The 24,977-nt window shown below is 34.7% G+C and overlaps 2 protein-coding genes across 5 annotated transcripts in view; both read right to left on the reverse strand.

Annotated features, from left to right (window-relative positions):
* Positions 1 to 299: 299 nt before the first annotated feature.
* The window catches only part of LOC138128025 (uncharacterized), a 53,178-nt gene continuing 28,500 nt past the window's right edge, over positions 300 to 24,977 (reverse strand). Inside the window, exons 1-2 of one of the 3 annotated variants that reach the window (XM_069044217.1) lie at positions 12,540 to 12,687; positions 300 to 5,836 (exon numbers count right to left, since the gene is read on the reverse strand). In XM_069044217.1, coding sequence (XP_068900318.1) covers positions 629 to 5,833 — 5,205 coding nt within the window. In that variant the 5' untranslated portion in view covers positions 5,834 to 5,836; positions 12,540 to 12,687 and the 3' untranslated portion in view covers positions 300 to 628. Of the gene's footprint in view, positions 5,837 to 12,539; positions 12,688 to 24,977 lie in introns of those variants that run through there. The other 2 variants (XM_069044219.1, XM_069044218.1) reach the window with 2 other exon arrangements.
* LOC138128026 (structural maintenance of chromosomes protein 4-like) lies at positions 17,909 to 19,972 on the reverse strand. 2 transcript variants are annotated; one of them, XM_069044222.1, is made up of 3 exons: positions 19,679 to 19,972; positions 18,424 to 19,077; positions 17,909 to 18,360 (listed from the first exon to the last, which is right to left on the reverse strand). In XM_069044222.1, the coding sequence occupies exons 2-3, from the start codon at positions 19,061 to 19,063 to the stop codon at positions 17,975 to 17,977; spliced, it is 1,026 nt and encodes a 341-aa protein (XP_068900323.1). In that variant the 5' UTR covers positions 19,064 to 19,077; positions 19,679 to 19,972; the 3' UTR covers positions 17,909 to 17,974. The 2 variants fall into 2 exon arrangements, with proteins under 2 accessions (XP_068900323.1, XP_068900322.1); XM_069044221.1 differs by having other exon boundaries at positions 17,909 to 19,077; positions 19,679 to 19,971.

Here is a 24,977-nt window from a genome sequence, read left to right on the forward strand (position 1 = left end):
GCACCTACCTGAGAGAAATGGATAAAATGGAACGAAAGTTTGCGCTGACAATGTTTAATTTCCAGTTAACCTCAAAAAGGTTGCCAACCACAAAGCAGACTTTACGTTAACAAAATATTTACTTTGCGATTTAACAATTCCTAAATCAATAATGTTTGTATCGGTTTTAGTGGGAATTTAAACATTCAGACCAGTATTTGGTCAAATGTGGGTTTACTGTGTGGATTTAAGCATCTCGTTATGTCAGTTAAGGAGAGTTACGTAAGAAACAAATTGCAAAAAATAAATAAAACACACACTTCTTACAAACCATTTAATAATAATAACACAAAATTGAAAACCATATTTTTAATCAACAGGAAGCTCTCCGACACCTAACAATTTACTGTTGAAAGTAAGATTCAATTAACTTATCATGCTTAATTGTGGGTTCACACTGGAACCGATCATTTCTTTTAAATATAATTATAAACGGTAGACAGAATCCTATCAACAAAATTGCCTTAATCGCTAATTTAATTAAACTTCCTGCGAATACAGCCAATTATTCTAAGTGCATTCACAATAGAACAGCTGTGATAAAGCGAAATTATTAGTTAAGTTAATTAACAAATGTGGCGTTTTCAGCTTAATTCATACTATTCTTCTTCAGAAGCTCTTGGTAAGCATCGTTAACTCTTTGGAATTTTTGTTCGGCGTTGGGATCATTTGGGTTCTTGTCAGGATGCACTTCGAGGGCCAATCTTCTATAACTCCTTTTGATTTGAGACAAGGAAGCAGTCGACTCAAGGCCAAGAATACTGTAAGCCTTACTAACAGGTATTTTTATTGATGAAGAGGTGTCGACGACATCGTCAACTGTCTCCGATTTGTGCCCTTCAATTATTATGGCATGTAACTCGGTAAAAGTGTCATTCATATTACACCATAACTGGATCATTTCATTGGCTAGTTTGGAAGTGATTTTTTTAACAATTTCATCGACATCACTCTCGCAGTTACCATCTTGTAGCTCACTCTCTAGATAAGAAATAAACTGATCCTGGCATCGCATAAAATCAATTGTACTTTTAGTGATGTCAGCAACTGCAATCAAAGCGTCAATTACTTTGCTCTGAAATAATTTCAAAAACCATAAAGCAACTTCTTTTGCCATGCTTTTGACTTCGCTGACTTTAGAGAATCCGTTAGCAGTTTTGATGATCGTATCGGTAGAGTTGGTTCGAAGCTTTTGCATCAAACGCTCATTGGATTTTATCGAATTGCTCACTGACTCTTGAAAGCCTTTCTTGCTATTTTCAACAATATCTTCAAACTTCACACGCAAGATATCCTTAGCGACCTTTTCTTTGACAAGAGATTTGGTCGTATCCGTGGCTACATATTTGACAAACTTTAGAAACAGCTGCGTTCCACTCAGTTCGTTCAACCTTCCGGCTTTTTTTAGCTCCTGCAGTTCAGACAGCTTGTCAGATCCTCCAAATCGTTCAAACTTATCCAAACAATTCGTCTGTTTCAACATCACTAGTTCATCCAGTTGTTGGGCTTTGGTCAGATTGTTGAATTTGACATTTTCTAAGACAACTCCGAGTTTGTCAACCAAATTTCCCAATTGGTTGCACAGCTCCTTCAAATAAGTGCTCTTGCGCAGAAATGTAGACAATTCTCTGCAGTAGTCTACAGCTTTCGACAAAATTTTGAAAACCTGGGTGACGGCGCTGACACCAAAAGTGATCAAGCTGAAGGCGCATGAAATAAATTTACTCTTGATGACGGCCTCGTGGACCAATTCGGAACATTCTTGGGATAAAAGTGTTATCACTACCTCCATGATGCCTTCGGGAATTAATATTCCTGCGATGCCGTTCATAGTTGGGTATGACGGGAGAAAGCAAAGTCCCACACTCAAGGCAGCAATTCCTCCTAAGATTTTACCTTCAGCTGAGTGAACTACAGAGTCTGGAACGTCAGGGATGTCTCTTAGGGCGTAAATTGTGTCGATTCCAATCGACTGAAGCTCAGGAGGCTCAGAACTAGTTACTCTCCGTTGCGAACCGCCACTCATTGTGTCAAAGTTTTCCAAGGTTGTTTGAGCTTTTCCGTTAAAATCTAACTCCCCCGAAGCTGTATCAATTTGCGTAATCAAATGATCAATGTTTCCTGTGTGCATTTTCAAGCAGTATAGACGCGAGTAGATGTGTTTTAGGAACAAGTTTGCCTCGTTGTCAACTAGCAGAATATTTTCAAAATCTGGATTCTGTTTGTTGTCGTTTTTTGTTAGGTTCTCTTCAATGTAATTTATTTCTTTTCCAATAGCCGCTTTGGCATGTTTCAGATGCTTCAGTGCTTCACGCGTGTAGTTTTCATCCTTACTGACAGGAACAAAAAAGACATTTTTCATTGACTTTTTTAATCTTCCCATCATTTGTTCGCCATTCATTATAGCCAATTCGAAAAGTTTCAAATGAAGACCTGCCAACAATTCATTCTTGTCGGTGCCACTCATTTCAACAGCATGTTTCAAAACTTTTGAAGCTTGTTCTCTGGAGTTTTCTTCTAGGTAGTGATCTGCCAGACCAATGCAATAAAACGGATTATGGCTGATTGTCCCGTGGATTATTGCTTCCGCCTCGTCCAAAAACTTGTCAAATTCGTCTTTGGGAGTTGTCTTTGCAATTGTTGCTGCCTTATAATTGTTCTTTTCAAGCCAAAATGCCCAAAACTCTTTCAAATCTTGAAGGACAAATACGAAATCTTTTGTTGTTGTTCTTTTCTTCAATCTTCTATAGAAGTCTGAAAAGTACCCAAAAATCTCGTCCTTGAAGTTCAGTTCTTTAACCAATATTTCTTTGATGTTTTTCAATCTTTCTCCTTCAAAACGATCTCGTTCTTGTTTAATTCTAGTAAAATCTGGATCGTCGTCAACTATTCCAAGTTCATCAACTTCACTTCGACGGATGATCAGTTGAGCAGTACCACTGTTACCGTGACGTGACGTTCTTCCAAATGCTTGATTTTCAACTCTCAAGTTGCAAGGGAGGAAAGTGACACAAACGTGCAAGCCGCCCTTTTCTTCCAAATCCTTTTCTGTTCTGAAGTTTGTACCACGTCCTGCAATATTTGTGGCGAGAATTATGTCACCTATCTTCACTTTGTTCTTTGTTTCTTTGACATTATCCTCGTTGGCATATATTCTAATTCTAAAATCGGTGTTTTGCAATTTTTCTAAGTTTCCTTTGATGGTAAGAAGGTCTAGTTCAGTTTCGCAAATCACCAGAACGGCTCGTCTTTCGTCGATCTTTTCCAGTACTTCTACAGTAACACGGCGATCCCAAGAGGAATTGTTAGCAATCAAGCCTGGAATTTCTTTAAAGTTCTTGTGCTTGTACGTTGGTAGCTTGGCATAGTTTATGTCGTAAATCTTCGAGAGAAGTTCTTGTTCTGCTCTAGAGCCCAAAGTTCCCGTTACTCCAAAAATATTTTTATGTTCATATTTTTTTATGTAGCCTATATTTGAAATGAAGCTGCTTGTTAAGCTTTCGAAAGTCAAGCAAAGGTTGTGTTTTAGCTGAACAAACTGGTGGAGTCCGTTGGACCAAATTGTATTTTTTAGAGTCACTCCGGTATTTAAATAATCTACAGGGCTGACAACCCTCTCTCCAGAATCATTTGTAATAATGCGGTACTGTTGATATTCGTGACAATAATATTTGGCATAGATGGCATTCTTGATCCACAAATCTAATTTTCTCTCCACATATTCCTTCAAATGGACTGGAACTAGAGGAACATCAGTGGGATTGCTGTCTTTGATCTTTTGTTTTAAAATTCTTGCTTCGGACGTTCCATGCACAAATTCCTCATACTGTTGATTTGCTTCTTCTTTATTGGAGTAATTCGTCAACAATTCTTTAACTTTCTCTTGTGTTTCTTTGCTTAAACTTTGTTCTGCTTTATGCAATTCTTGCCAAATCTTGATGTAGATATATCTCAAACTTTCCATTCCGGGGTACGGCGAAGCTAGTTTGGCAATGTGTCCTCCGTTATCCACAAGCATACTGTCAACCTCATCCAGAATAACTTGTCCAAATCTTCTCTTGTTTCTGATATTCCACCCTTCGAATGTATCTTTGAGGTAATCAAACTGGAAGTTGCTGATGGTTCCGTAGAGGATATCTGCGGTGTAACCAATTTTGAAGTCACTTCTGCCATTTTTCGCTGGATTGTTTGTCGATACGGTTAGACTAAACAACGAATAGAAAGTTCTAGTTTCGTCGACTCCATTCGCAGCTAAAATTGGATTGCTTGTGATGACATCTACGGTGGCACCTTGGAGAGCTCGGATAGCTGCTATGAACGAAATGATAACTGTTTTGCCCTCGCCGGTTTTAATTTCACACAATCGCCCTTGATTGTTTTGGTTGTGGAAAAAGATGAGAACTGCCAAGATTTGTGTGTCTCGAAGACGATGACCTCTTTTTAGTAGATTTAAAGCTCTATCCATAATGGCAATGGTTTCGCAAATGTTATCATCGCTAACTCCCAAACGCCCCTTGATTGTAACAGCCCACTTGCTGATAGCTTGAATGTCAGAGTCCTTCCATTGTTCGTACTTACTTTTGACCAAATGGTACTTGGTTTTTAACTGATCTATATCTTCTTGGGAATGTTGCGAAGGTGCTGCATCAGGTTGGTCCATTCCTAAAGTGATTTCACTCAATAATTGATTTAGAGGTGTGCCATCTGTCGTCCTACTCTCTTTAGGAGATGGAAGATTGTTGATGATATCGCTAATGTTATCTGGTGTTAATTTTTCATCTCGAATTTTATTTCCTTTCTTAAGCTTCAGTTCGTAAAATGACTTCATTTTGTGGTAATCGATGTGTAGCATTTCACTTATATTTTCGAGAATATTGTAGAGTTGCTGATCAACTCGAAGATCGTCAAGAAATTCAAGTATGTCGTTTAAAATTTTCATTTGGTTTGGAAACCTTTCCTGGATTTCGATTTCGTACTCCTTTCTCTCTTTATCTTTAGCCTTTAGTTTGTAATTAATCTGAAGTTGATCCACCGTTTCTTGATTCAGACACTTCATCCTTGCTTCTTTGATTTTGTTGAAGTCTACATGTTCTTCATCTTTTTCGAGTTCCTCAGTTAACAATTTTTTGTATTCTAACATACCCTCAGCTATATCCAATGGTAATTTATCGATAAACTCCTTCAGTGCAATTTTAAAAGGATCATCTTTTGTTAGCTCTTGAATCAGTTTGATGACATTTTCCTTTTTCTCTTCCGAAAGCGCAGTTGGATCAGCAAAGGAAATTTTTGAAAATTCATTAACAAATTTTGTGGGATTTTCTTTGAGCCATTTTAACATAATGTCCAAATTTCGAATACAGAGCGGACCATAATAATCTTTATCATCTGTTTTCTGAAATTGATTCGTGTGCTCAATTAATTCAGGATTGCCAAATTTGTCGTTGAGTTTGTCTTTCAATTTAGAAGAAACTGGAGTGCTACGGGGGTCCTTGTAGAAGATTTTGTTCTTATCATCTTCACTGTTGATTACACAGAAGAGCAGCCATCCCTTAGTCGGTTTGCCGAATATTACAAATAAAGGTTTTTGTTGTTGGAGTTCAACTTTTTCAAGAACTTTGTCGAATTTTTTGATGCCTTCCACAAGTTTGAACTGTTGGTCGAAATTTTGGTCGTATTTTGTTAAAAGATGTTCTGCACATTTTGTAATGTCTTCGTAGTCGTAAGGTTTGCCAGCGAGTAGTTTGGTTAAAATTTTTGCATCCTTGGATTCGATTGTGTCTACAGTTGGTTCCATTTTCTGAAAACATATTGAATTAGTAAATTAGATTCAAAAGGATTCCTATTTATTTCAGAAAGGTATACTTAAATATGTGCATCAAATAGGCACATTGGCGGACCATCATTTAACAATAACAAAACTGATTGATTGATTATTTGAAACTATCAATGAGTAAGAACTCCGAAACTAACAACCAAATGTACTTTTTCAACATCAAAGTCAGTTTTTGTGCCCACGTGGTGTAAATTTCAAGGTAAATAATTTTTTTGATACTTTTACTTTTACGTTTATTGAAAATTTAATTTCACCATCACTTTTTTTTTTTGAACTAAAGTAAAAGTAAATTATTTTCTTTGACAATTCGTTCATTAAAAAAGGATCAATACCTTTTTTGTTTAACGCAATTTCTTTGTTTCCAATTATTATTTGTGTATTAAGACCAAAAAGTGCATCTTTTCAGTCCGAGTCTAAGTTTTCTGGGCGAGGCGCAGCCGAGGCATAAAAACAGGCAGAGGTACACAATAAATACACAATACGCGTTCTCGCCAAGACAATCTAGTTTAAAATTATTGTAAAACATCTTAATTCGTTATCCGTTCCTTAACTGGGATGGTGACCAAATTAGGCCAACTGACACATGAAAAGGGGACCCTATGTGTCTGTTAGTACCTTTTTCCCTTTTATTTTTATTCCCCGGGTTAGACCAGGCTTGACTGAGAGGTTACAGCGATATCGCGTCGGGTTCCATTATTAAATTAAATAAAAATTAAATTAGCGGGGGCAATTCAAATCTACAGTCCATTTTTTTTTATTTTAGTCTGATGAGCTTAGTCCGAATCAAGAAGACAGCAGTGCATGGTGCTACTAATATTTGAAAATTTATATTGGCATCTTGAGACAAATATCATTACAAATTTCAATTTTTGAGATTTAGAGTTGAGTTCTTTCGTGCTTTCATGATTTTTCCGCAAATTCATTCCTCCGTTTTCATTTTGTTTTTCAAAAAACGGTCTTTTCAGAACTCTTTTGATAACTTAACTATTTATCAACTAATCGGTTAAATATATTAAAAGTTGTTGACAACAACACTAAACAATCAGGTTTGGACTGTTTTTATTTCTTCCTAGATGTTGTTTCGGCAATGCCACGTAAGGTCAATGCCCTTACACGTTAATAAGAAATTTATGAATGTATTTATATGGGAACGAGATAATAATGGTCCGCTTCTGCCAGTGTTTGCTGTTCAAGAAAGAGTTGCGTAGCTTTTCCTTGGCATCATACGGCAGAAATTTCAAGCAAAATTAAACAAAATTATCACGAATGTACCTAGTTAAAACCTAACCTAAAAATTTGACGTCGCTAATGGAATAAAGAATAAACGTACAACTCGTGTCTTGCTCTAAACGCAAATGCCAAAGCGAGATACATAGTGGGATGGACTTAATCAAATACGTACAAGAATCCAATAGCTTGTTTTACATTATGTTGAAAAGAGATAGCAATATAACAGTTGCTCTGTTTATTAATTGATCCATCGGACTATAATTAAAAAATGGACTTTATCTTCAAGCGGTCGAAAATCGCGCCTTTGTGTATTTCCATAGAGATGGTTAAAGTTTCATGTTTTTTCTGAGCGGTAGAAGTACTTCAAGTCCTAGGAGTAAAAGTCTCCCACAGGCGGCTCGACCGGGTCAAATGTAAGGTCATTTGAAATATTTATCACGATTTATTTATCAATTACAATTATCAATTACACGAAATATGTAATAATTAAATTGGTAATTGTTCACTTTAACTACTTCTGGAATTTTCGCGTTTTTTCTGGCTAGACAGCCTCAGGGCGTCCTCCTGGATCGTTTCCCACCACTCAAACCTTGTGCAAATGCCCCATTACCCCGTGACACTAACGGGACAGTGGAGTGAATAGGGGTGCTGGGTGGGTAATAAAATCACGAAAATCACGTTAAAAACCTGTAGAACACTTGTTTTCAAGGTCATTTGAAGGTTATGTGAAGGTCATTTGAAGGTCAGTCAAGGTCATGCAAGGTCAAGGAAGGTAAAATTTTCAACAATTTTTAGGGTAAGGAAAATATTCGAGGATGTTAATAAAAATAAATAACAATATCCCAATTCAAGGTAATCGCAATATTAACAAACTTACCTATTTTGTTTTTTGTTTTGGCGTTGAGTTTCCTCTGCCTCACTGCCCGCCATATCCGACTGTATCCGGATCATTGCGTGAGCACATATTTTGCTAGTGTTCATATTTGTAATATGAAAACCGGGAAATCACAGGTACCATCATTTTATCGTAAATAATTAAAAACGTACATTTCACCTTGATCGATCACTTATTTTGTCACTAATGATGTGTCCGTTCAAGTATTTCCGCTGGCTCCGCAGACGTGGAAGCGATCGCAGGAGACGACATCGTCACAAAATAATGGATAACAGCAGAAAATGCAGCAAACACAAAAAATGGCCGTTGCACAACTCACGTCGCACAGTAACCACTTTGATCTAATTCTTTCTTCCTTGATTTGCCTCACCCACCCGGCGACCAATGGGGTGAAAGCATTTACCAACAATTTTTCGTGATTTTTGTAAAAAAACCCACATTAATGAAAATTCTTTGTGAGAAGGTTTATAAAAAATTGAAATTTTCTGTTAATGGTGTTATTATGATTATTGTGATTAAAATAATACTTTAATGAACGTAAAAAATAGCTTCGTGAAAACTGGGTCCGAGGCTATGTTCTCGAAAATGCACCAATCAGCGATAATCTGTAAATATAACTGTGTTTATGTAAAAATCATTAAGTAAAAAATAACGTTAAACAACTTGTTTAAAACCAAGCAGAATGCATGATCTCCTTCTCATGGGAATCCCCAATTTAATCACACGGCAGGTAACAGGTGTATTCTGGTCGTTTATGGTCTATCCGAGGCGTTGGCCGTTTTTTAGTAAATTATTGTTGGTTGCATAGTAATGCAACCCCTAAGGGAAGGTCTCGTACAAAGTTCACATTACTTGTTTTCTTTTGTCAACGAAGAAAACGTCTTCATTATTATCGAAAATGGTGTCGCGTAATAGTGTTACCAATTGGAATTTCTTTTGTGACATGATAAAGTATGTGCCACCTCGTATAAATCGTCTGTTGAGGCAAAAAAAAATATTTTCACAATTACAATATCGAGACCGGGTTTATATTGCCGCATTTTGTTACCAAAATGGTGTTTCTGCACACGTTGTGAAAGGTATGTTGTGGATCAATCCGTCGTGTACAGATCGCAAGTGCCGAAAAATATTAGATTTATACACTTATTGGTCCCTACAATCACAAGAAGGCATAAACAGACGGAACAGGTATTATGCCTACGATATCATCATCGGACGTATTTGTGACTTGAACGGACACATAATAAGTGACAAAATAAGTGATCGATCAATGTGAAATGTACGTTTTTAATTATTTACGATAAACTTATGGTACCTGTGATTTCCCGGTTTGGTATTACAAATATGAACACTAGCAAAATATGTGCTCACGCAATGATCCGGATACAGTCGGATATGGCGGGCAGTAAGGCAAAGGAAACTCAACACCAAAACAAAATAGGTAAGTTTGTTAATATTGCGATTACCTTGAATTGGGATATTGTTATTTCTTTTTATTAACATCCTCGAATATTTTCCTTACCCTAAAAATTGTATTTCTATTGTTGAAAATTTTACCTTCTTTGACCTTGCATTACCTTCAAATGACCTTCACGTGACCTTCAAATGACCTTGAAAACAAGTGTTCTACAGGTTTTTAACGTGATTTTCGTGATTTTATTACCCACCCAGCACCCCTATTCACTCCACTGTCCCGTTAGTGTCACGGGGTAATGGGGCATTTGCACAAGGTTTGAGTGGTGGGAAACGATCCAGGAGGACGCCCTGAGGCTGTCTAGCCAGAAAAAACGCGAAAATTCCAGAAGTAGTTAAAGTGAACAATTACCATTAAATTATCCCTATTCTTAAAGAAAAGCCTTTAAAAAAGCGAAATAACGAAATTATTATCCAATATTCAATCGATTCGACTGTGCTTAAAGACGAGCCGCCCGTTGTGGCGTTGTGGGCGTGGCCACAGTCTGGATGTCAGATTCCATGACGTCAAAATTAAAAAATAACGCAAGATAACCGTTCACTGTTGAAAAGTAAACAGCTGTAAGTTCTAATCGTTTGCTATTCACCTTTTGATAATTTTTGTTATACATATTTAGCAAATAACTAAAGTCCGGTGGCGATATGGATTTAACACCCCGAAAATTGAAGCAGATCGCGGCAAACTATGTCGGGTCTAGTTCCACCAAAGTCCCGAAAACTGTATGATTTAATCGTCTATGTATAATAATGCTCATGAATCACAATGATTTGGCCACAAAGGTAAAATTTCTGAGTTCCCCAGACGAAGAATTATAAATTATTATTGTAGGTTAGGTACGCGCGTAGAGTTATGTCTGACCGGAGCTTGTGATGCGATGAATTCACCAATTTGACAATGAGAGATATCGAAGATTTGGGCTCTGCTATCGCTGCAGGATACTAGAAATTACAAATCGCGATCATTCACCATTTTGGGAAAGTTTTACGTGGAAATTTGTAGAAAGTACATCGGATAGATTAAATAGCATTGCAGACTTTACTAATATTATCGAAACATCAAGTACCAATAACAAGGGAAATAGAAATTACTAGTGCCTTAAAATTTGAAGATTGTAACTGCAGGAAAAGAAAAAGAAATAAGTGAGTTCATGTTCGATTTTTTTCTTTTTGTGATCCACTTGAAGATAAAATAGTATATATCATTCAGAGTAGAAGCTCTTTTTGTGCTTCGCCCAGTTGTCGACCTCAACTGCGTCTTCAATCTCTGGGCTCAGCACAAAAAGAGACACTTCTACTCTTAATGATATAATACAGGGTGGAAACTTTAACTGGAATAAAATTCATAACTTGGAAATAGGCAATTTTTGTAAAAAATCCCGAAACAGGTCGATTTTTATTTTTCCTTGCCCACATTTTGACGCATATGGTTTTTGCATATCTGCTCCCGCACTATTTGTTTCCTAGATATTTTCAAAGCCTACGTGCTAACAAATAAAAACCAATTTTGTAAGTTTAACATTATTTAATGCAAAAAATGTTCAAAATGGCCACCGTTTGTTTATTGGCAAATTGCAAATCGATAGTAACCTGCATCCCTTACGTTTTGTAACATTTCCGATGTGATTTGCCTAATTTCATGCCTTAAAACAAATAGTATTGAAGATCTTAGGCAACGTATTAAACATGAAATTACCCAAATCATACCGGAAATGTTACAAAACGTAAGGGATGCATGTTACTATTGATTTGTAATTTGCCAAGAGAGAAACGGTGCCCATTTTGAACATTTGTTGCATTAATAGTGTTGAACTTATAGAATTGGTTTTTATTTTTTTTTATTGGTAACCAATTTTGCTCATTTAAAACACGCCTGAGCGTGTTTAAATCGAACTTTAAAAAACGCTCTTTTCCATGGCAACATCGCGCGTTTTCCATGGAAACATCACCAAACTCGAGAGGACCGGAGAAACGTGAAGTCTAAATGTTCACTCATTTAACATTTAAGAAAAAATATCGTAAAGTATTCGTGGATAACTGGTCTTTAAAACGCTTGCTCTATTTCGAACACACCGGCTGCGCCGTCGTGCTCGAAAAATCGCGCGTGTTTTAAAGACCTTAATATCCACTTATACTTTAATATACTATTTTAGCACGTAGGCTTTGAAAATATTCAAGAAACAAATAGTGCGTTGTATTCCTTACAAATTGGCCTTTCAAACAAGGTGCCACTTGATATACCATTATAGTTGATTTCTTATAAATGTTCATCAAGTGAGCTGTGCATGTGTAAAAGCACCTTTGATTTTGTTACATTACAAAAGTCACATTTATGAAGGTCATGTCCAATAAATCTTTACTTGGTAAAAATACAGAGACAAAAACAAATAAGAATTACTTTAATTTAATCAGTAAAAAGACGTAACATTGCTTTTGAAATCAGCAGTGTTAAAATGGACAAAAAGTGAAAAATTAGTCAAATCGGGTTCGCGCAGGGCAAGCAACTTTGAAAGTCAAAGTCACTAGTTTTAGCTTTAATACCAACAGAAAATCAGATTTTCATGGCTTGCTTAGATGCACATTTATATGAAATTGAGTATACGTTTGAAAAAAAAAATTGAGGGTGGTTGCGCACTTCCGGGAGCAGATATGCAAAAACCATATGCGTCAAAATGTGGTCAACGAAAAATAAAAATTTACTTATTTCGGTATTTTTTACAAAAATGGCCTATTTCCAAGTTATGAATTTGATTCCAGTTAAAGCTTCCACCCTGTATACTGTTAAACACATAGTTCGCATCTCAAATTCTCACGTTCATAAATGTACGTATTTATTAGTCATTTATCAATTATCGTTTTCCATTTTTGAAATCCTTCCAAAGGTACGGCGAACATAATTAAATTAAATTTTTATCATTTCATTTCAGCACTTTTGTGTTCAAATTTTTAGATTATTGCGTATGTATCTTGTTTTTAATAAGCGTTTCAGTTTTATTCTGTGGTGGGCCGGGCTCACCTGCCCAATTAGTAGGTACAAAAAAATTGTTACAATAATTTTTAAAGCAAACTTACCTACTCTGCGCAAGCACACTTGTCACACATTCCACACTTTGGCCGAATAAACTTTTTTGAATCGTTATCAGTGTTAAAGAATAGTACTAGTACATCAGAGGGCAGTGTGTAAATGTCAAATAATTTTTTAGCAGACTCTTTATATCTGTGAATATTTTATTCGGTTGACACTCAGATATTTTACTGATGTTATCACAAGTTCAAAACCCGATTAAATAGAAGTATGAGGAAAAATACATTTAAAATATAAAATGATCTAAACTTAACAAGATTCATGAAGTGTAAATTAGAAATGATCGAACTTACCCGATGCTCTCAAAGAACTCTACCAAACATTCATTTTTCATGAAGTATATGACAAATTCATTAATTTATTTAAAAATATTTAGGTAACAGCAAATTGATTTGTTGTTGACAAATTGAAAGTACGCAAGTAAACAACCTTTATCAATTTTTAAATATTATAGATCTGTCTGATTTATGTACTTACGAAAAGATTTGGTTAAGAGTAAACACACATGCATTTTTTCGGTTTTTCCAAATTTATATTCTAAAATTTTACAACGCACAAGTAAATGTTTTGATGATTTATCTTTTAGCTATGAATGAGAGTGAGTTTAAGCATATACACATACAGGGTATCCCAGATCTCGTGGATCAAATTTAAAGTGTATATTCCATGATGGTAATGAAGGTAAAAAACGTTTACAAAAATATTCAGGGTGCAACAGCTTTTTAGTTATGAATTGATCAAATTGACCAATAGAGCTCGATCCTCAATTGCTAAGGAACGTGTAGTACGATGAATAATAAAATTATATTCAACGACAACGATATTTGATAAATGTCATAAAATAATGTTTTTGTATTGTTACTAAAGTAACGTTAACAACAAGCCAGCTTATACTAATTTTATTATAATCACTGAATCATTGTAAATATTTTATTAAATGTCGATGGGAGAACGAAAAGTTTAATACATTACACGCTGCGAAAGCTCTTTGACGTGCTTGGGGTTTTTAAATAACCTCGGCTACGCTTACGCTTCGCCTCGGCCATTTAAAAACACCTCGTACATAAAACTAAACTTTCGCAGCTTGTAATGTAAATAACTATTGTTATACTGAGTGATCACAAAAAAACGCCCCAGCTTATATCTTTCTTATTTGACATCCGATTTCAACGAGTAATACATCAAATTAAAAGGTTTAAAAAGTACTATAAACTGGATATAAAATGTTGCCCTTAGCAACCCTCCCTTGCAAGGGTCAAGGGTCAACTTTATTTTTTTTTAATGGCAACATACGATTTTTTTGGTACAGTTATTCTTATGTTAGAATAACATTTAAATATACAGGGTGTGCTATATTTTTTAACTTAGAAAAACATAATGAATCTAACTGTACCAAAAAAATTATATGTTGCTATTTAAAAAATTTAAGTTGTCCCTGGACCCTTGTAAGATAGGGTTGCTAAGGGCAACATTTTATATCCAGTTTATACTACTTTTTGAACCCTTTAATTTGATGTACCGCTTGTTGAAATCGGATTTCAAATAAGAAAGATATAAGCTGGGGCGTTTTTTTGTGATCACTCTGTATGACTGAAAATTTCCAAGCAATTTTAACCTTGAGGGGTATGGGAAATTGACGGGAGGGATATGATGAATTGAACCTTTGTTAATGGAAGGTATAATGGCGACGTACCGCCAAGTGAGTAATATTACTACCTTGAAAATCTTAATAAAAGGCGAAATATGCAGGGCCTGTGAAGTGAATCAGAATCACAAGAAATTTGTCCTGACTCCTGTGCACACACTCTGCATCTGTAACGTATTAGCGCAGCTACACGAGCGGGACGCGTCATCCTCGAAATGAAAGAAAAGACTTTTAGGAACATTCTTGACATTACAAAAAGCTGGAGTTACACGTAGGTTTTGAACAACAGATCAAGCACAGTGGCAGTTCTGAAAGACAGAAGACAAAACTAGATTGAACTAATCTATGTATTTATTTTAGCATCATTATTAGTAAAAATTTAATAAGATTCAATTTTATAACTTAAACGATGTAGAAAAAAAAATAAAAATAATAATTTATAATAAGCGTTCAAAATGACCACCCTCCATCTGAAGAAATAGGCGAGCTCGTTTTATTAAATTTTCCCTTGCCAGTCTAAACATATTAGGAGTAACAGTAGCCAGTGCGTCGTGAATTCGGTTCTTCTAAAGTATTGATAGGTTCGTCCTCAACAGACTGAAGAACAGCATCTTCAGTCTCTGGCGTTCTAGCCTCTCACGGAGGACCACCAATTTCTTGTCTTGTAGGCACCAAGGACTCTACACATTTTTTTCTATTGCAACTTATAATATTTATCTGTTGGAAATATCTCTTGCATCTTTGACACCAAATACTGCTGCTATTTGGGAGGAAAATGGCTAAAAAATTTCGTTTTCGGTGGCCATTAAACTCGCTTCTACTTTAAAAATCTTCAGTGGTGATATTCAAACGAACCTAAGTTTGTAAGAGGGGAGCATGTGATATTTATTTGTTTTCATTCGTTGCATAACGAAAAATCTGTAAGTTCCTTTTTTGTTCGACACTGTCAGAATTTGAGAATTTTCTCCTATGTGAACGGATTTTGATAAATGTCACCACTTGTCTTAACGAAACGACAAGCTAATTTTAAAGGTTTTAAGCGATTTGGAGCCTTTGAGGGGCTCGTCGAACAAAAAAAACGTTGTATTCAACTCGTTTGTGTGTAAATTGGGCCTTTTTTTGGCACTCGTGGGCCTTTAAAACGCTCGTTTCACTCGCGTTTTAAAATGGCCCACGCGTGCCCAAAAAGGCCCAATTTACACACAAACTCGTCAAATAAACTACTATTTTTTCTTCGCAAACTAAATTGTTTTGAAAATAAGTCCTTCACAATTGCGTGGTGGTGGGGGTAAACACTGTCGGGTCGAGTGGGAGCAGTGTGTCGCACAACGGTTGTGCCAATATTTCCATCTCACTTAAATGTAAGTTAATCTGTTTGACACGATACAAACATCTCTTAAAATTGTGTATACTTTTGTCTTTGTCACACTCACGGCATTTATCGATAATGTTCTCTCTTTTAATTTGGAGGCTTAAAAATGAACAATGAGTTAACGCATTTCGATATTGTTTAGTGTTATCGTTGTTTATATACTGTTTTCAATTTGGTTGTAGGTCGTAAAATTTTATGGTACTTTAAGTTAAAGATCTTGGGGGGCTTATAAATCCTAGTTTACCACTAGCAGGTAATATTTTAAGCAGGGTTGTATTGTACATTTTGTATATTTGCATTGTACGGAAAACGGCACGCGCCGCTTCCCAACTTTTTCAAACCCAACCGTTGTGCCTGTTAATCCCTCATAATATGCAATAAAATTTTACGACCTATAACCAAATTGAGAATACAATAATTTATTTTCTTCATTAAAATATACAATTTTGTTGCGAATATGCTATTTAAAAGTGATTGATGAATAATTACAATGTTTCCCTGTAATACAAAAGTTTCACTTCTATCGTGCGTCTTTACGACACACTCTGTTTTTTTATGAAAAGGAGTGGAAAAAATTGGTAAAAGCATTTGTTTACCAATCGTTTGAAAGATAAATAACTAACGCCAAACTCAAAATTTGATAATACATAAATAGATCGACCGATTAACAATCTTTATTTTCAAGCGGTCGAAAATCTCACCTTTGTGTATCTCTATATAGAAACGATTGAAGTGTTTTTTTTTTTTTGTAACTGGACTTGGAATGTCGACAGGCGGCTCGACTGAGTCAACTGTAAGATAATTTGAAGCATTTCTCACGATTTATTTATCAACAATTACACAAAATATTATTATTAATTATCCCTATTAAAAAAAAGCCTATAAAAAAGCGAAATAGCGAAATTATTACCCAATATTTAAGCGGTGCCATTGTGGTGTAACACGAGTCGCCCAGGTGCACGGATGACAGATGTCAAAATCAAAAATAGCAAGATAGCCGTTCAACGTTAAAAACTAAACTTTAGACTTTAGTAGACTTTACTAATATTATTGAACTTTTAAGTATTAATAACATTGCAACAAGGGAACTAGGAATTACTGGTGTCTTAAAATTTGAAAACTGTAAGTTTGAAAATTGTCATTTTACTGTAACTGCAGCAAAAGTAAATAAATGTGTTGATGTTCAATTTTTTTTGTGAAAAATTGTTGCATTAAGTTTTTATTTTTTAGCACGTAGGCTTTGAAAATATTCAGGAAACAAATAGTGCGTTATATTCTTTGCCAAGTGCGCTTTCAAACGAGATGTCACTTGGCATACCCTTCCATTTAAAAAAAGAAAATTAGGGGTGGTTGCGTACTTCCTGGAGGAGATATGCAAATCCCTTATTCGTCAAAAGGTGGGCAAGGAAAAACAAAAATCGAGGTGTTTCGGGATTTTTTACAAAAATCACCTAAGTTAAAGTTATGAATTTTTTCCAGTTAAAGTTTCCACACTGTATATTTTATCTAGTAACGATTGGTAATAGACGATTAACATGTGTACTGTGCTGTCCAAGGTTACTGCTGTGCCTTTAAAAATTGCATGTTACCAACTGCATAATAAAATCACAGCCAACTCTAATTCCGAATTTATTTGAAGGCACGGTACTTAATACATTATATTCTGTAGTATAAAATAAACTGAAATTGATTTATAAAATACTAATCTAATATTCAGCCAAATTTCACTTAAACATTCCTGCTATAAAGCTTATTAACACGATCCAAAATTTGTATCACGTAAATCCCTATGGCCAGCGTTAAGAAAAGGCACTGTATATTAGAATATTGTGTGGTGGTGATATCATGGTCATCATCAGAGTCACTATGTTCGTGCAGATTAAACCTTACTTTCAACATATTAATCTTGAAAAGGTTAATAATTTTTATTAACTTTAAATTTTCTGATGAATGTATCCCTTTGATTATTAGAATTTTTTTTAAAATGGGGTAGCTAACTACATTAGGTCTCACTGGAACTTATTTTATAATACGAGTATCTACGCCCAATGCAATCATTGTTTTTAAGGAAAACATTACATGCATAATGCAGTTCACGAAAATATGCTTATCTATCGGTTTAGAAAATTGTTTATAACTTCTCAAAAATAAAATATTTTTAAATCTTGAAATGTCAAACCAAGTGTTATATCTTTTAATTTGGTAAACAAAAAAAAATCACAACATCCGGGACTATAAGATGTCTCTCAAAAATAGTTTAGTTGATTTGAGTTGTTGAACAGAATGAAACATTGACATGGTGCAAAAATATTGTTTCCGCAGAAGTTCAGGAAGCTGGATAATAATGAACAATACTATTTTAATTAAACCAAAAACTCTACTACAATAATTTCCTAACGCTAATGCTATTTTCCATCAGTTGTTGTTACATCTACCACTTTATGTGTCTTTATTTTGATGCCGACCTGGTTGCCGTTTTCCTCCACTTTATCTTCCTCCAAGTGAGCTGTAGACATATTGAAGCGCAATTCTTTTTCACGGATACGATCTAGTTTTTTCTTAACACCTTCAAAATGATCATCAATTAGTTCGGAAAAAGCCACAAATTTTTCACTATGAATTTTACTTCCCTCATCAAATTTTTCCTTAGCTGCTTCGCACTTCTTTAAGGCCTCCTCGTATTTCTCTTCCGCCGTCTTGTAATCACCAATTTTATTAGAATTTGTGGCAGCTTCAAACGCCTCAGAGGCTGCTTTCTCCATTTTCAGAGCCTTATTGAGGTCTTCATTTCCTTCAATTATAATACTGACGTATTTCAAATTTTCTTGTTGTTCATTAGTGGCTCGTAAATTACCAGCTTGCTTGAACAAGTCCTTAGCTCCCAAAAGTATATTTTGAATTTCTTGAGTCATATCCCCTTTCAACAGCCTTGCTTTCTGCACCAAACTCTCTCCTTCTTTGTTCAATGCTTCACTTTTATTATTTTTAATCGAACTAATCGTAGAACTTTCGTGTGCCAATTTTAAAGCTTCGTCAAACTTTTTAATCGCTGTTTCGTATTGTTTCTCTCCCATAGCAATTTGTCCTTCTTTGCTCCGTTCTTTTGCTTGTTCATTTTGTAACTGTTGTTCCGTGTTTTCGATAATGATGATAAGTTTGCGGTCCTCTTTTTTGTAAGAGATGTCGTGTGATCTTTGGATATGTTGGAAGCCTGAACGACAATTACGCACAGCGTACTTCTGGTGAATTCGGAATATGTCTATGTTGCCATTTCGAAAATGGAGAGTCATGTTGAATGGACAATGGTTGGCTATCCGCTTCATTGCTAACTGACGCTCTTCTGACCGTTTGGCACCTATGGAAACTCCTTTAAAGATCAAGTCAGGGCTAGAATGATCTTTCCAGTCAAAACCATCTACACTCGATACTGAAATCGTGGTAATATCGGTGTCAGTGTTGTTAACTACTTGGAGGCTTGCATGAACTGTACCCATTTTGATAAATATATCTGAAAACAAAGTAAGTATGCATAGGTATCAAATATAACATAACATAACTAGTATAAATAGTAAATAATAGTGTAAGAAAGAAAATAAGCTTGAAATATATTTTTAAACTAATAGAATATAGAAATATAAATTGTGCATCCAAAGGAATTATCATTAATCTCTCCGGTCTTGAAGCTGTTTTTAAAACAAAGTTCATACATTTTTGCTATCTTGCAAAAACTTTTGAAAATATTTTTGAAAATATCAGGACACTATGTCAGTTTTAAGTTACTTAACTTTTTAAATTTTGTCTATTTAATAATCTTAACGCGTTCCTCTTACTCTGTTCACGTTATTTGTATAATGATAATATAATACTCGTATATGTGTATAATACTCTTCATTTTGAACGCGTTTCTGATACATACTTGTTATGATAACATTAGAGAGTTTGACATACTCACAAGAATAAAAGGACTCTATTAAATGAAAAAATAACAATAAACAAAATTATTTAAACAGAGCCATTAGGGGAAGTGGAAAAATTTTACGTACTGCTGCATTTTATTTCAACTTATCGAGCTGTAGTTTAAATAGATAAATAAACTGTTACAAACTTACCTTATGTCAAAGTTTGAGATCACTGAAGTATATTGGTGATTCACATGTTTAACGTTAGAATGAACCACTTATTTACGAATATCTCATATATTTTGCTTTCTTATCATTGTTGATTCGTTACAAATCTTGATAAAAGCCTGGCAAATGTTAAACATGCTTTTATAAATGGTTCATTCAATGATAGTAATGTCAACCGATAGTGTGAACCCTAAACCAATATCAGATTTCATTTCATTCACACAGTTAGAAGTGTTTTTAAGTTCTATCATCTGAGATTTTCTAACGTCGTTTATTTTGAAGATACAAGACTACCTTGATTTTTTTTTAAGGCACGATGGGTTAAACTTAATATTTTTGAAAAGAGTATTTTTTTTATGAATTCAGTGCTGTAATACATACCCACCTTTATTTTTATTGAAAGGTAAAAAAAATCAAAAAATTAATTATAATAATGATTGATTGCAAAATTTTGTTAAACGTATTCATTATTATTATTATTATTATTGTTTAGTACAATTAAAACCCATTAACAGGACAAGGAATATAATCAAAGAGAAGAAATTGAAAAGAAATCTAAACCGACGAAATTTGGAAGTACGTTTTTACATCACACAATCAAATACAATATCAATATCAATCTCATTCTCTATGAAGGTGTAACTATCATAAAATTTAATGGAGAGTACAGCAAGACATTGGTCCGAGAGGTTGATAAATAAAAAGTGTTACCGTTTCTAGTGTTTCTCCTAGGAACTTTGCCAGAAATATTTGGTGAAGAAGAGAAATATTTTTTTGAATTCCATGTAATATTTTAAACAAAAACAAGACGGAGTGTTCTGTTTTTCTTGTAATAAGAGAAGTTAAACCAACCGCATTTAATAATATTTCTTGAGGACAACCTCTCTGAGGATAGGTTTCTTCGGTTAGGTATAGAACACTTTTCCAAAATCTCCGATGAACACCCTCCAATTCCAAAATATAAATATTGTACAAGGGGGACCGCACATTCCAGTCGAGTTCTGACGTAAGTCACGTACGAAACTTTTAGTTTCCCATTACGCATAACGAATCCGAATCCCAAGGACCTGAACGCAGAACAGACAATGGTGTTAATGTGATTTTTTAAGGAAATTTTAGGATCAAAGATGACGCCAAGATCACGTATGACACGAGGTCTTTCAAGGCAAGTTCCATTGATCTTGTAGTCATAGCTAAGTTGATGTATTTTTTAGTAAAGGACAGTAACACTTAGATGGATTTAAGAATAGGTTATTTTTAGTACAATCTTGAGGTGACTCAATTGTGCACTAGGCTTTTAAGTCATCAGCATAAAGGAGAGCGGAAACATCGATTACGTCAACTATATCATTTCTGGGATACATCACAGTTTTGTTTAAACAAGAAAGATTTATGCCCTCCCACACCGACAAAAAGTGATTTTCTGACAAGATAGGAACCAATTACATAGTTTTATGAGAGAATCAAAAAGCCCAAAGTTTTCTACTTTACAAAATAGAAGCTCGTGGTCGATTTTATCAAACGCTCTCGAAAAATCCGAATAGATCATGCCCACCTGCCGTTGATCGTCTCCTTAGATAGAACATTGAAAAAACCTCAGATGATAGAATTTAAACACTTAGCTGTATTCATACTTTGTAGCGACCTGTATGTATTTGTTAGTTGCAAAATTTAAATAAGGTCTTTTCATCCAAAAAAGGAAGAATGAAATGAGATAAATATTACTGGGACAATCATGGTTTATAGTGTGTATATTAGAATATTGCATAATTTTGATAATGAGGAATAATTTAATTGTTATGAAAATAATAGTTTTGTTGAATTTACTATCCTCAAGACTTACGATTTCGACTACGAACTACTCAGTGGAAAATTAGTGACAAAGATTTAACCGACGCAGGTCCTACGAACGCTAATATTAATCTTGAACAGAAATTCGGAAATGTCAAGAAATGTCATCATACAATTTCTGGAGATAAATTAGTTTTTCCATGTGAAGACTGCAACAGGGGTTTTAAAAACGAAAAAGGCCTTAAAATTCATAGGCCAAGAATCCATGGACCAATGAACCAATCGTTTTTGTGTGAATCATTTTCCTCAAAAATTGATAAAAAAAGAAGGACAAATGGAACAATTAATCAAACTCCATCTACTTCCATGGATTATGAGAAGCAATTCGGTGGATCTCAACGATTACCTTGTATTCTATGTCCTGGAAAATCTTTTAAGGATAATAACAGATTGAAAATTCACGTAGATAAGTATTATGCCGATAATCTGTGCGATTCCATTTACACATTGTTATGATTTAGCGATCGTTATTTTAACGATCGGTTTTTTAAAATGATTTTTAAAGAGCTTGCTGATTTCTTAAAGCAAGTTGACGATCTCAACAAGTATATATTTGCTAAATTAACTTGATTTTTTTAAATTTTGATTCGGAAGTGATTTTCTAATTTAAAAAAAAATATTTAAAACAACCAATTTTCAATGTAACGATCGATATTATAACTATTTGGAAACAGACTCGCACTGAATAACCTATCAACTTCTTCTACTTCTTCTTCAACCGATTCAATAACAAAATTGCTTATTAATTTAAAACATCAGTTACCAACTATTAGAAGATTACCAAAAGCTTGTAGACATTTAGCTGCAGATAAATTAAGCTCCATTATTAATAATTGTCTTTCCACCAAATCAATCTTTTCCTTTGAGAATCTTTTGCTTTTTTCTTATAGAGCTTTCAATGTAGCAGAGAAATCTGATAAGTCGTTGAATAAGCATATAAAAGAAAATCTTTCTAATTTGGAGTACCTCAAATACTAACTGGATATAAGAAACGTACAAATGTATCATTAGCAAAGAAAGTGGAAGCAAAAGTAGTCGATTTTGACATCAGAGGAGCTATTAAATTATTGTCCTCGGATGACTTATTATCATTCAATGAAGATGTTGCTGAAGAACTCAAAAAAAAAACATCCTTCACCATCTCGCGAACTTTTTTTTCCCAGACCCTTCCAAACCAGGAGACATTTCTTTAATAGTCAATGAGCAAAACGTTCGAGAAGCTATTAATTCCTTTCCTACCGGTTCTTCACCAGGATTAGATGGCATGAGACCAGAATACTTGAAAGATATTATATCTTTGTCAGCGAATGAACCAGGTCAGCAGGCACTAAGAGCTTTAACAAAACTGTGCAATTTTTTATTGTCTGGTCAACTTCCTTCAGAAATTTGTCGTTTATTATATGGTCCGTCTTTATGTGCCCTTCATAAGAAAGATGGAGGAATTAGACCGATCGCTATCTGAAACTGTTTGCAAAGATTGACTTCAAAGCTAGCCTGTTTTCAAAGTCGTAATATTGTAAATTCGTATTTATCTCCACACCAACTTGGAGTGGCAACTAAACTAAGATGCGAAGCAATAATTCATACCACACGAACCTTTATTAATAACGACCGTGGCAAAGTTCTTCTTAAATTAGATTTTAAAAACGCCTTTAACTCAGTCGAATGGGATTGTATTCTAAAAGAAGTGCAATGTCATACCCCACTTCTTTACCCTTATCTTTATCAATGCTATAGAAATCCTTCAACTTTATTTTTCGGTAATCATTTAATTTCTTCTTCTGTTGGAGGCCAGTAAGGAGATCCCTGCGGTCGATTGATTTTTAGTCTTGCCATTCAACCAATTATTTTATCTTTGGATTCGCAACTGAATATTTGGTATTCAGATGATGGAACCTTAGCTAATTACCCAGAAGTAGTTTTATCCGACTTTAAGAAAGTTATCAATTTATCCGGGGAAATTGGCCTTGAATTAAACTTTAACAAATGCGAGATTTTCTGTTGTTCTGTTGTTCTGTTGTCCTTCTGTTAGCACCAGGTATTAAAATTTGTGACCGAGGAGGTTTATCTCTTTTAAGGTCTCCAATCTTTGATCAAGGTTTCAAAAACACTGTCGAAAAAACTATAATTATAGTTGAAAATCTTTTAAACAAAGCTGAACTTCTTAGCAGACACGTGGCTTATACTTTAATCAAGAACTGTCTTTTCATACCAAAATTTATTTTTTTATTAAGAACAACTCCATTTTGAAAATTTTCTAATTATGTTAATTCAATTGATTCTTCTTTTAAGTCTTCTTTAGAGAAAATACTTAATTTACGTTTAACTGATTTACAATGGTGTCAGTCCACTTTACCGATTAGATTTGGTGGGCTGGGAATTCGTAGCATTTCCGCTATTTGTCTTCCTGCTTTCCTATCTTCAATTCATGGTGTTAAAAAGCTTGTTTCTCTATTATTAAATTCTAAGGATAATGAGCTTATTATTCGCCATTATGACGAAGCCTTAGCAGTCTGGGATGCAGAAAATGAGAACGAGATACTAACAATCCCACAATTTCTGAAGAACTGGGATAATATCAAAATCAAACGAATAATAATTGCCAATGACTTAATCTTTAATTCACCTAGAGACTTGGCTCGTTTTAAGGCTTTGCAATGTAAAGAATCAGGATTTTGGTTACATGCAATACCTTCTCCTAACATTGGTACTCTTTAAGATAACACTTCCTTCCAAGTTTGTATCGGTTTAAGATTGGGTTGTAATCTTTGTACACCTCATATTTGCAAATGCAATAGGAGAGTTGACAAAATTGGCATCCACTCTAAGTTGTTCCAAAAGCAGTGGTAGATTTTCAAGACACACTGAAATTAATTCTATTATCGTCTATTATCGTCTATTCATGTTAATTCAACTTTAGAACCAAACGGACTGTCTCGGGATGATGGAAAACGCCCAAATGGGATGATTTTAGTACCATGGATTAAAGGTCAACCTTTAGTTTGGGACGTTACTATTGTAGATACACTTGCAGATAGTTACGTTTTGAAAACATCTGAAATTTCAGGTTTTGCCGCTGAAATGGTTTGCAAACGCAAACATAGTAAATATAGTTCAATTATTTCGTCAAATTACATATTTAAAGGTTTAGCCTTTGAAACCTTAGCCCCTTGGTGCAAAGAAGTCGTCGATTCATTAATGTGATCGGAAACCGACTTATTGCGGAATCAGGCGATTCAAAATCAAAGAAATTCCTTTTCGAGAGAATTGTCCTTGCCATTCAACGTAAAAACGCTGCAAGCATTCGGGGCACTTTTCCAGATTCCGCATTATTATCGGAAATTTTTGTATTGTAAACCAAAAATGTTTCACCAACGTGAGTTAAATTTAACTACAGATTAAAATATACGAAAACATTGTCATAACAATA

The sequence above is a fragment of the Tenebrio molitor genome, chromosome 4 (assembly GCF_963966145.1).
Source record: "Tenebrio molitor chromosome 4, icTenMoli1.1, whole genome shotgun sequence".
NCBI lineage: Eukaryota > Metazoa > Arthropoda > Insecta > Coleoptera > Tenebrionidae > Tenebrio > Tenebrio molitor.

What these genes read in the sequence shown, in the direction of transcription:
- LOC138128026 (XM_069044221.1), bottom strand. Translation starts at nt 19,063, where the DNA reads ATGGGTACAGTTCATGCAAGCCTCCAAGTAGTTAACAACACTGACACC.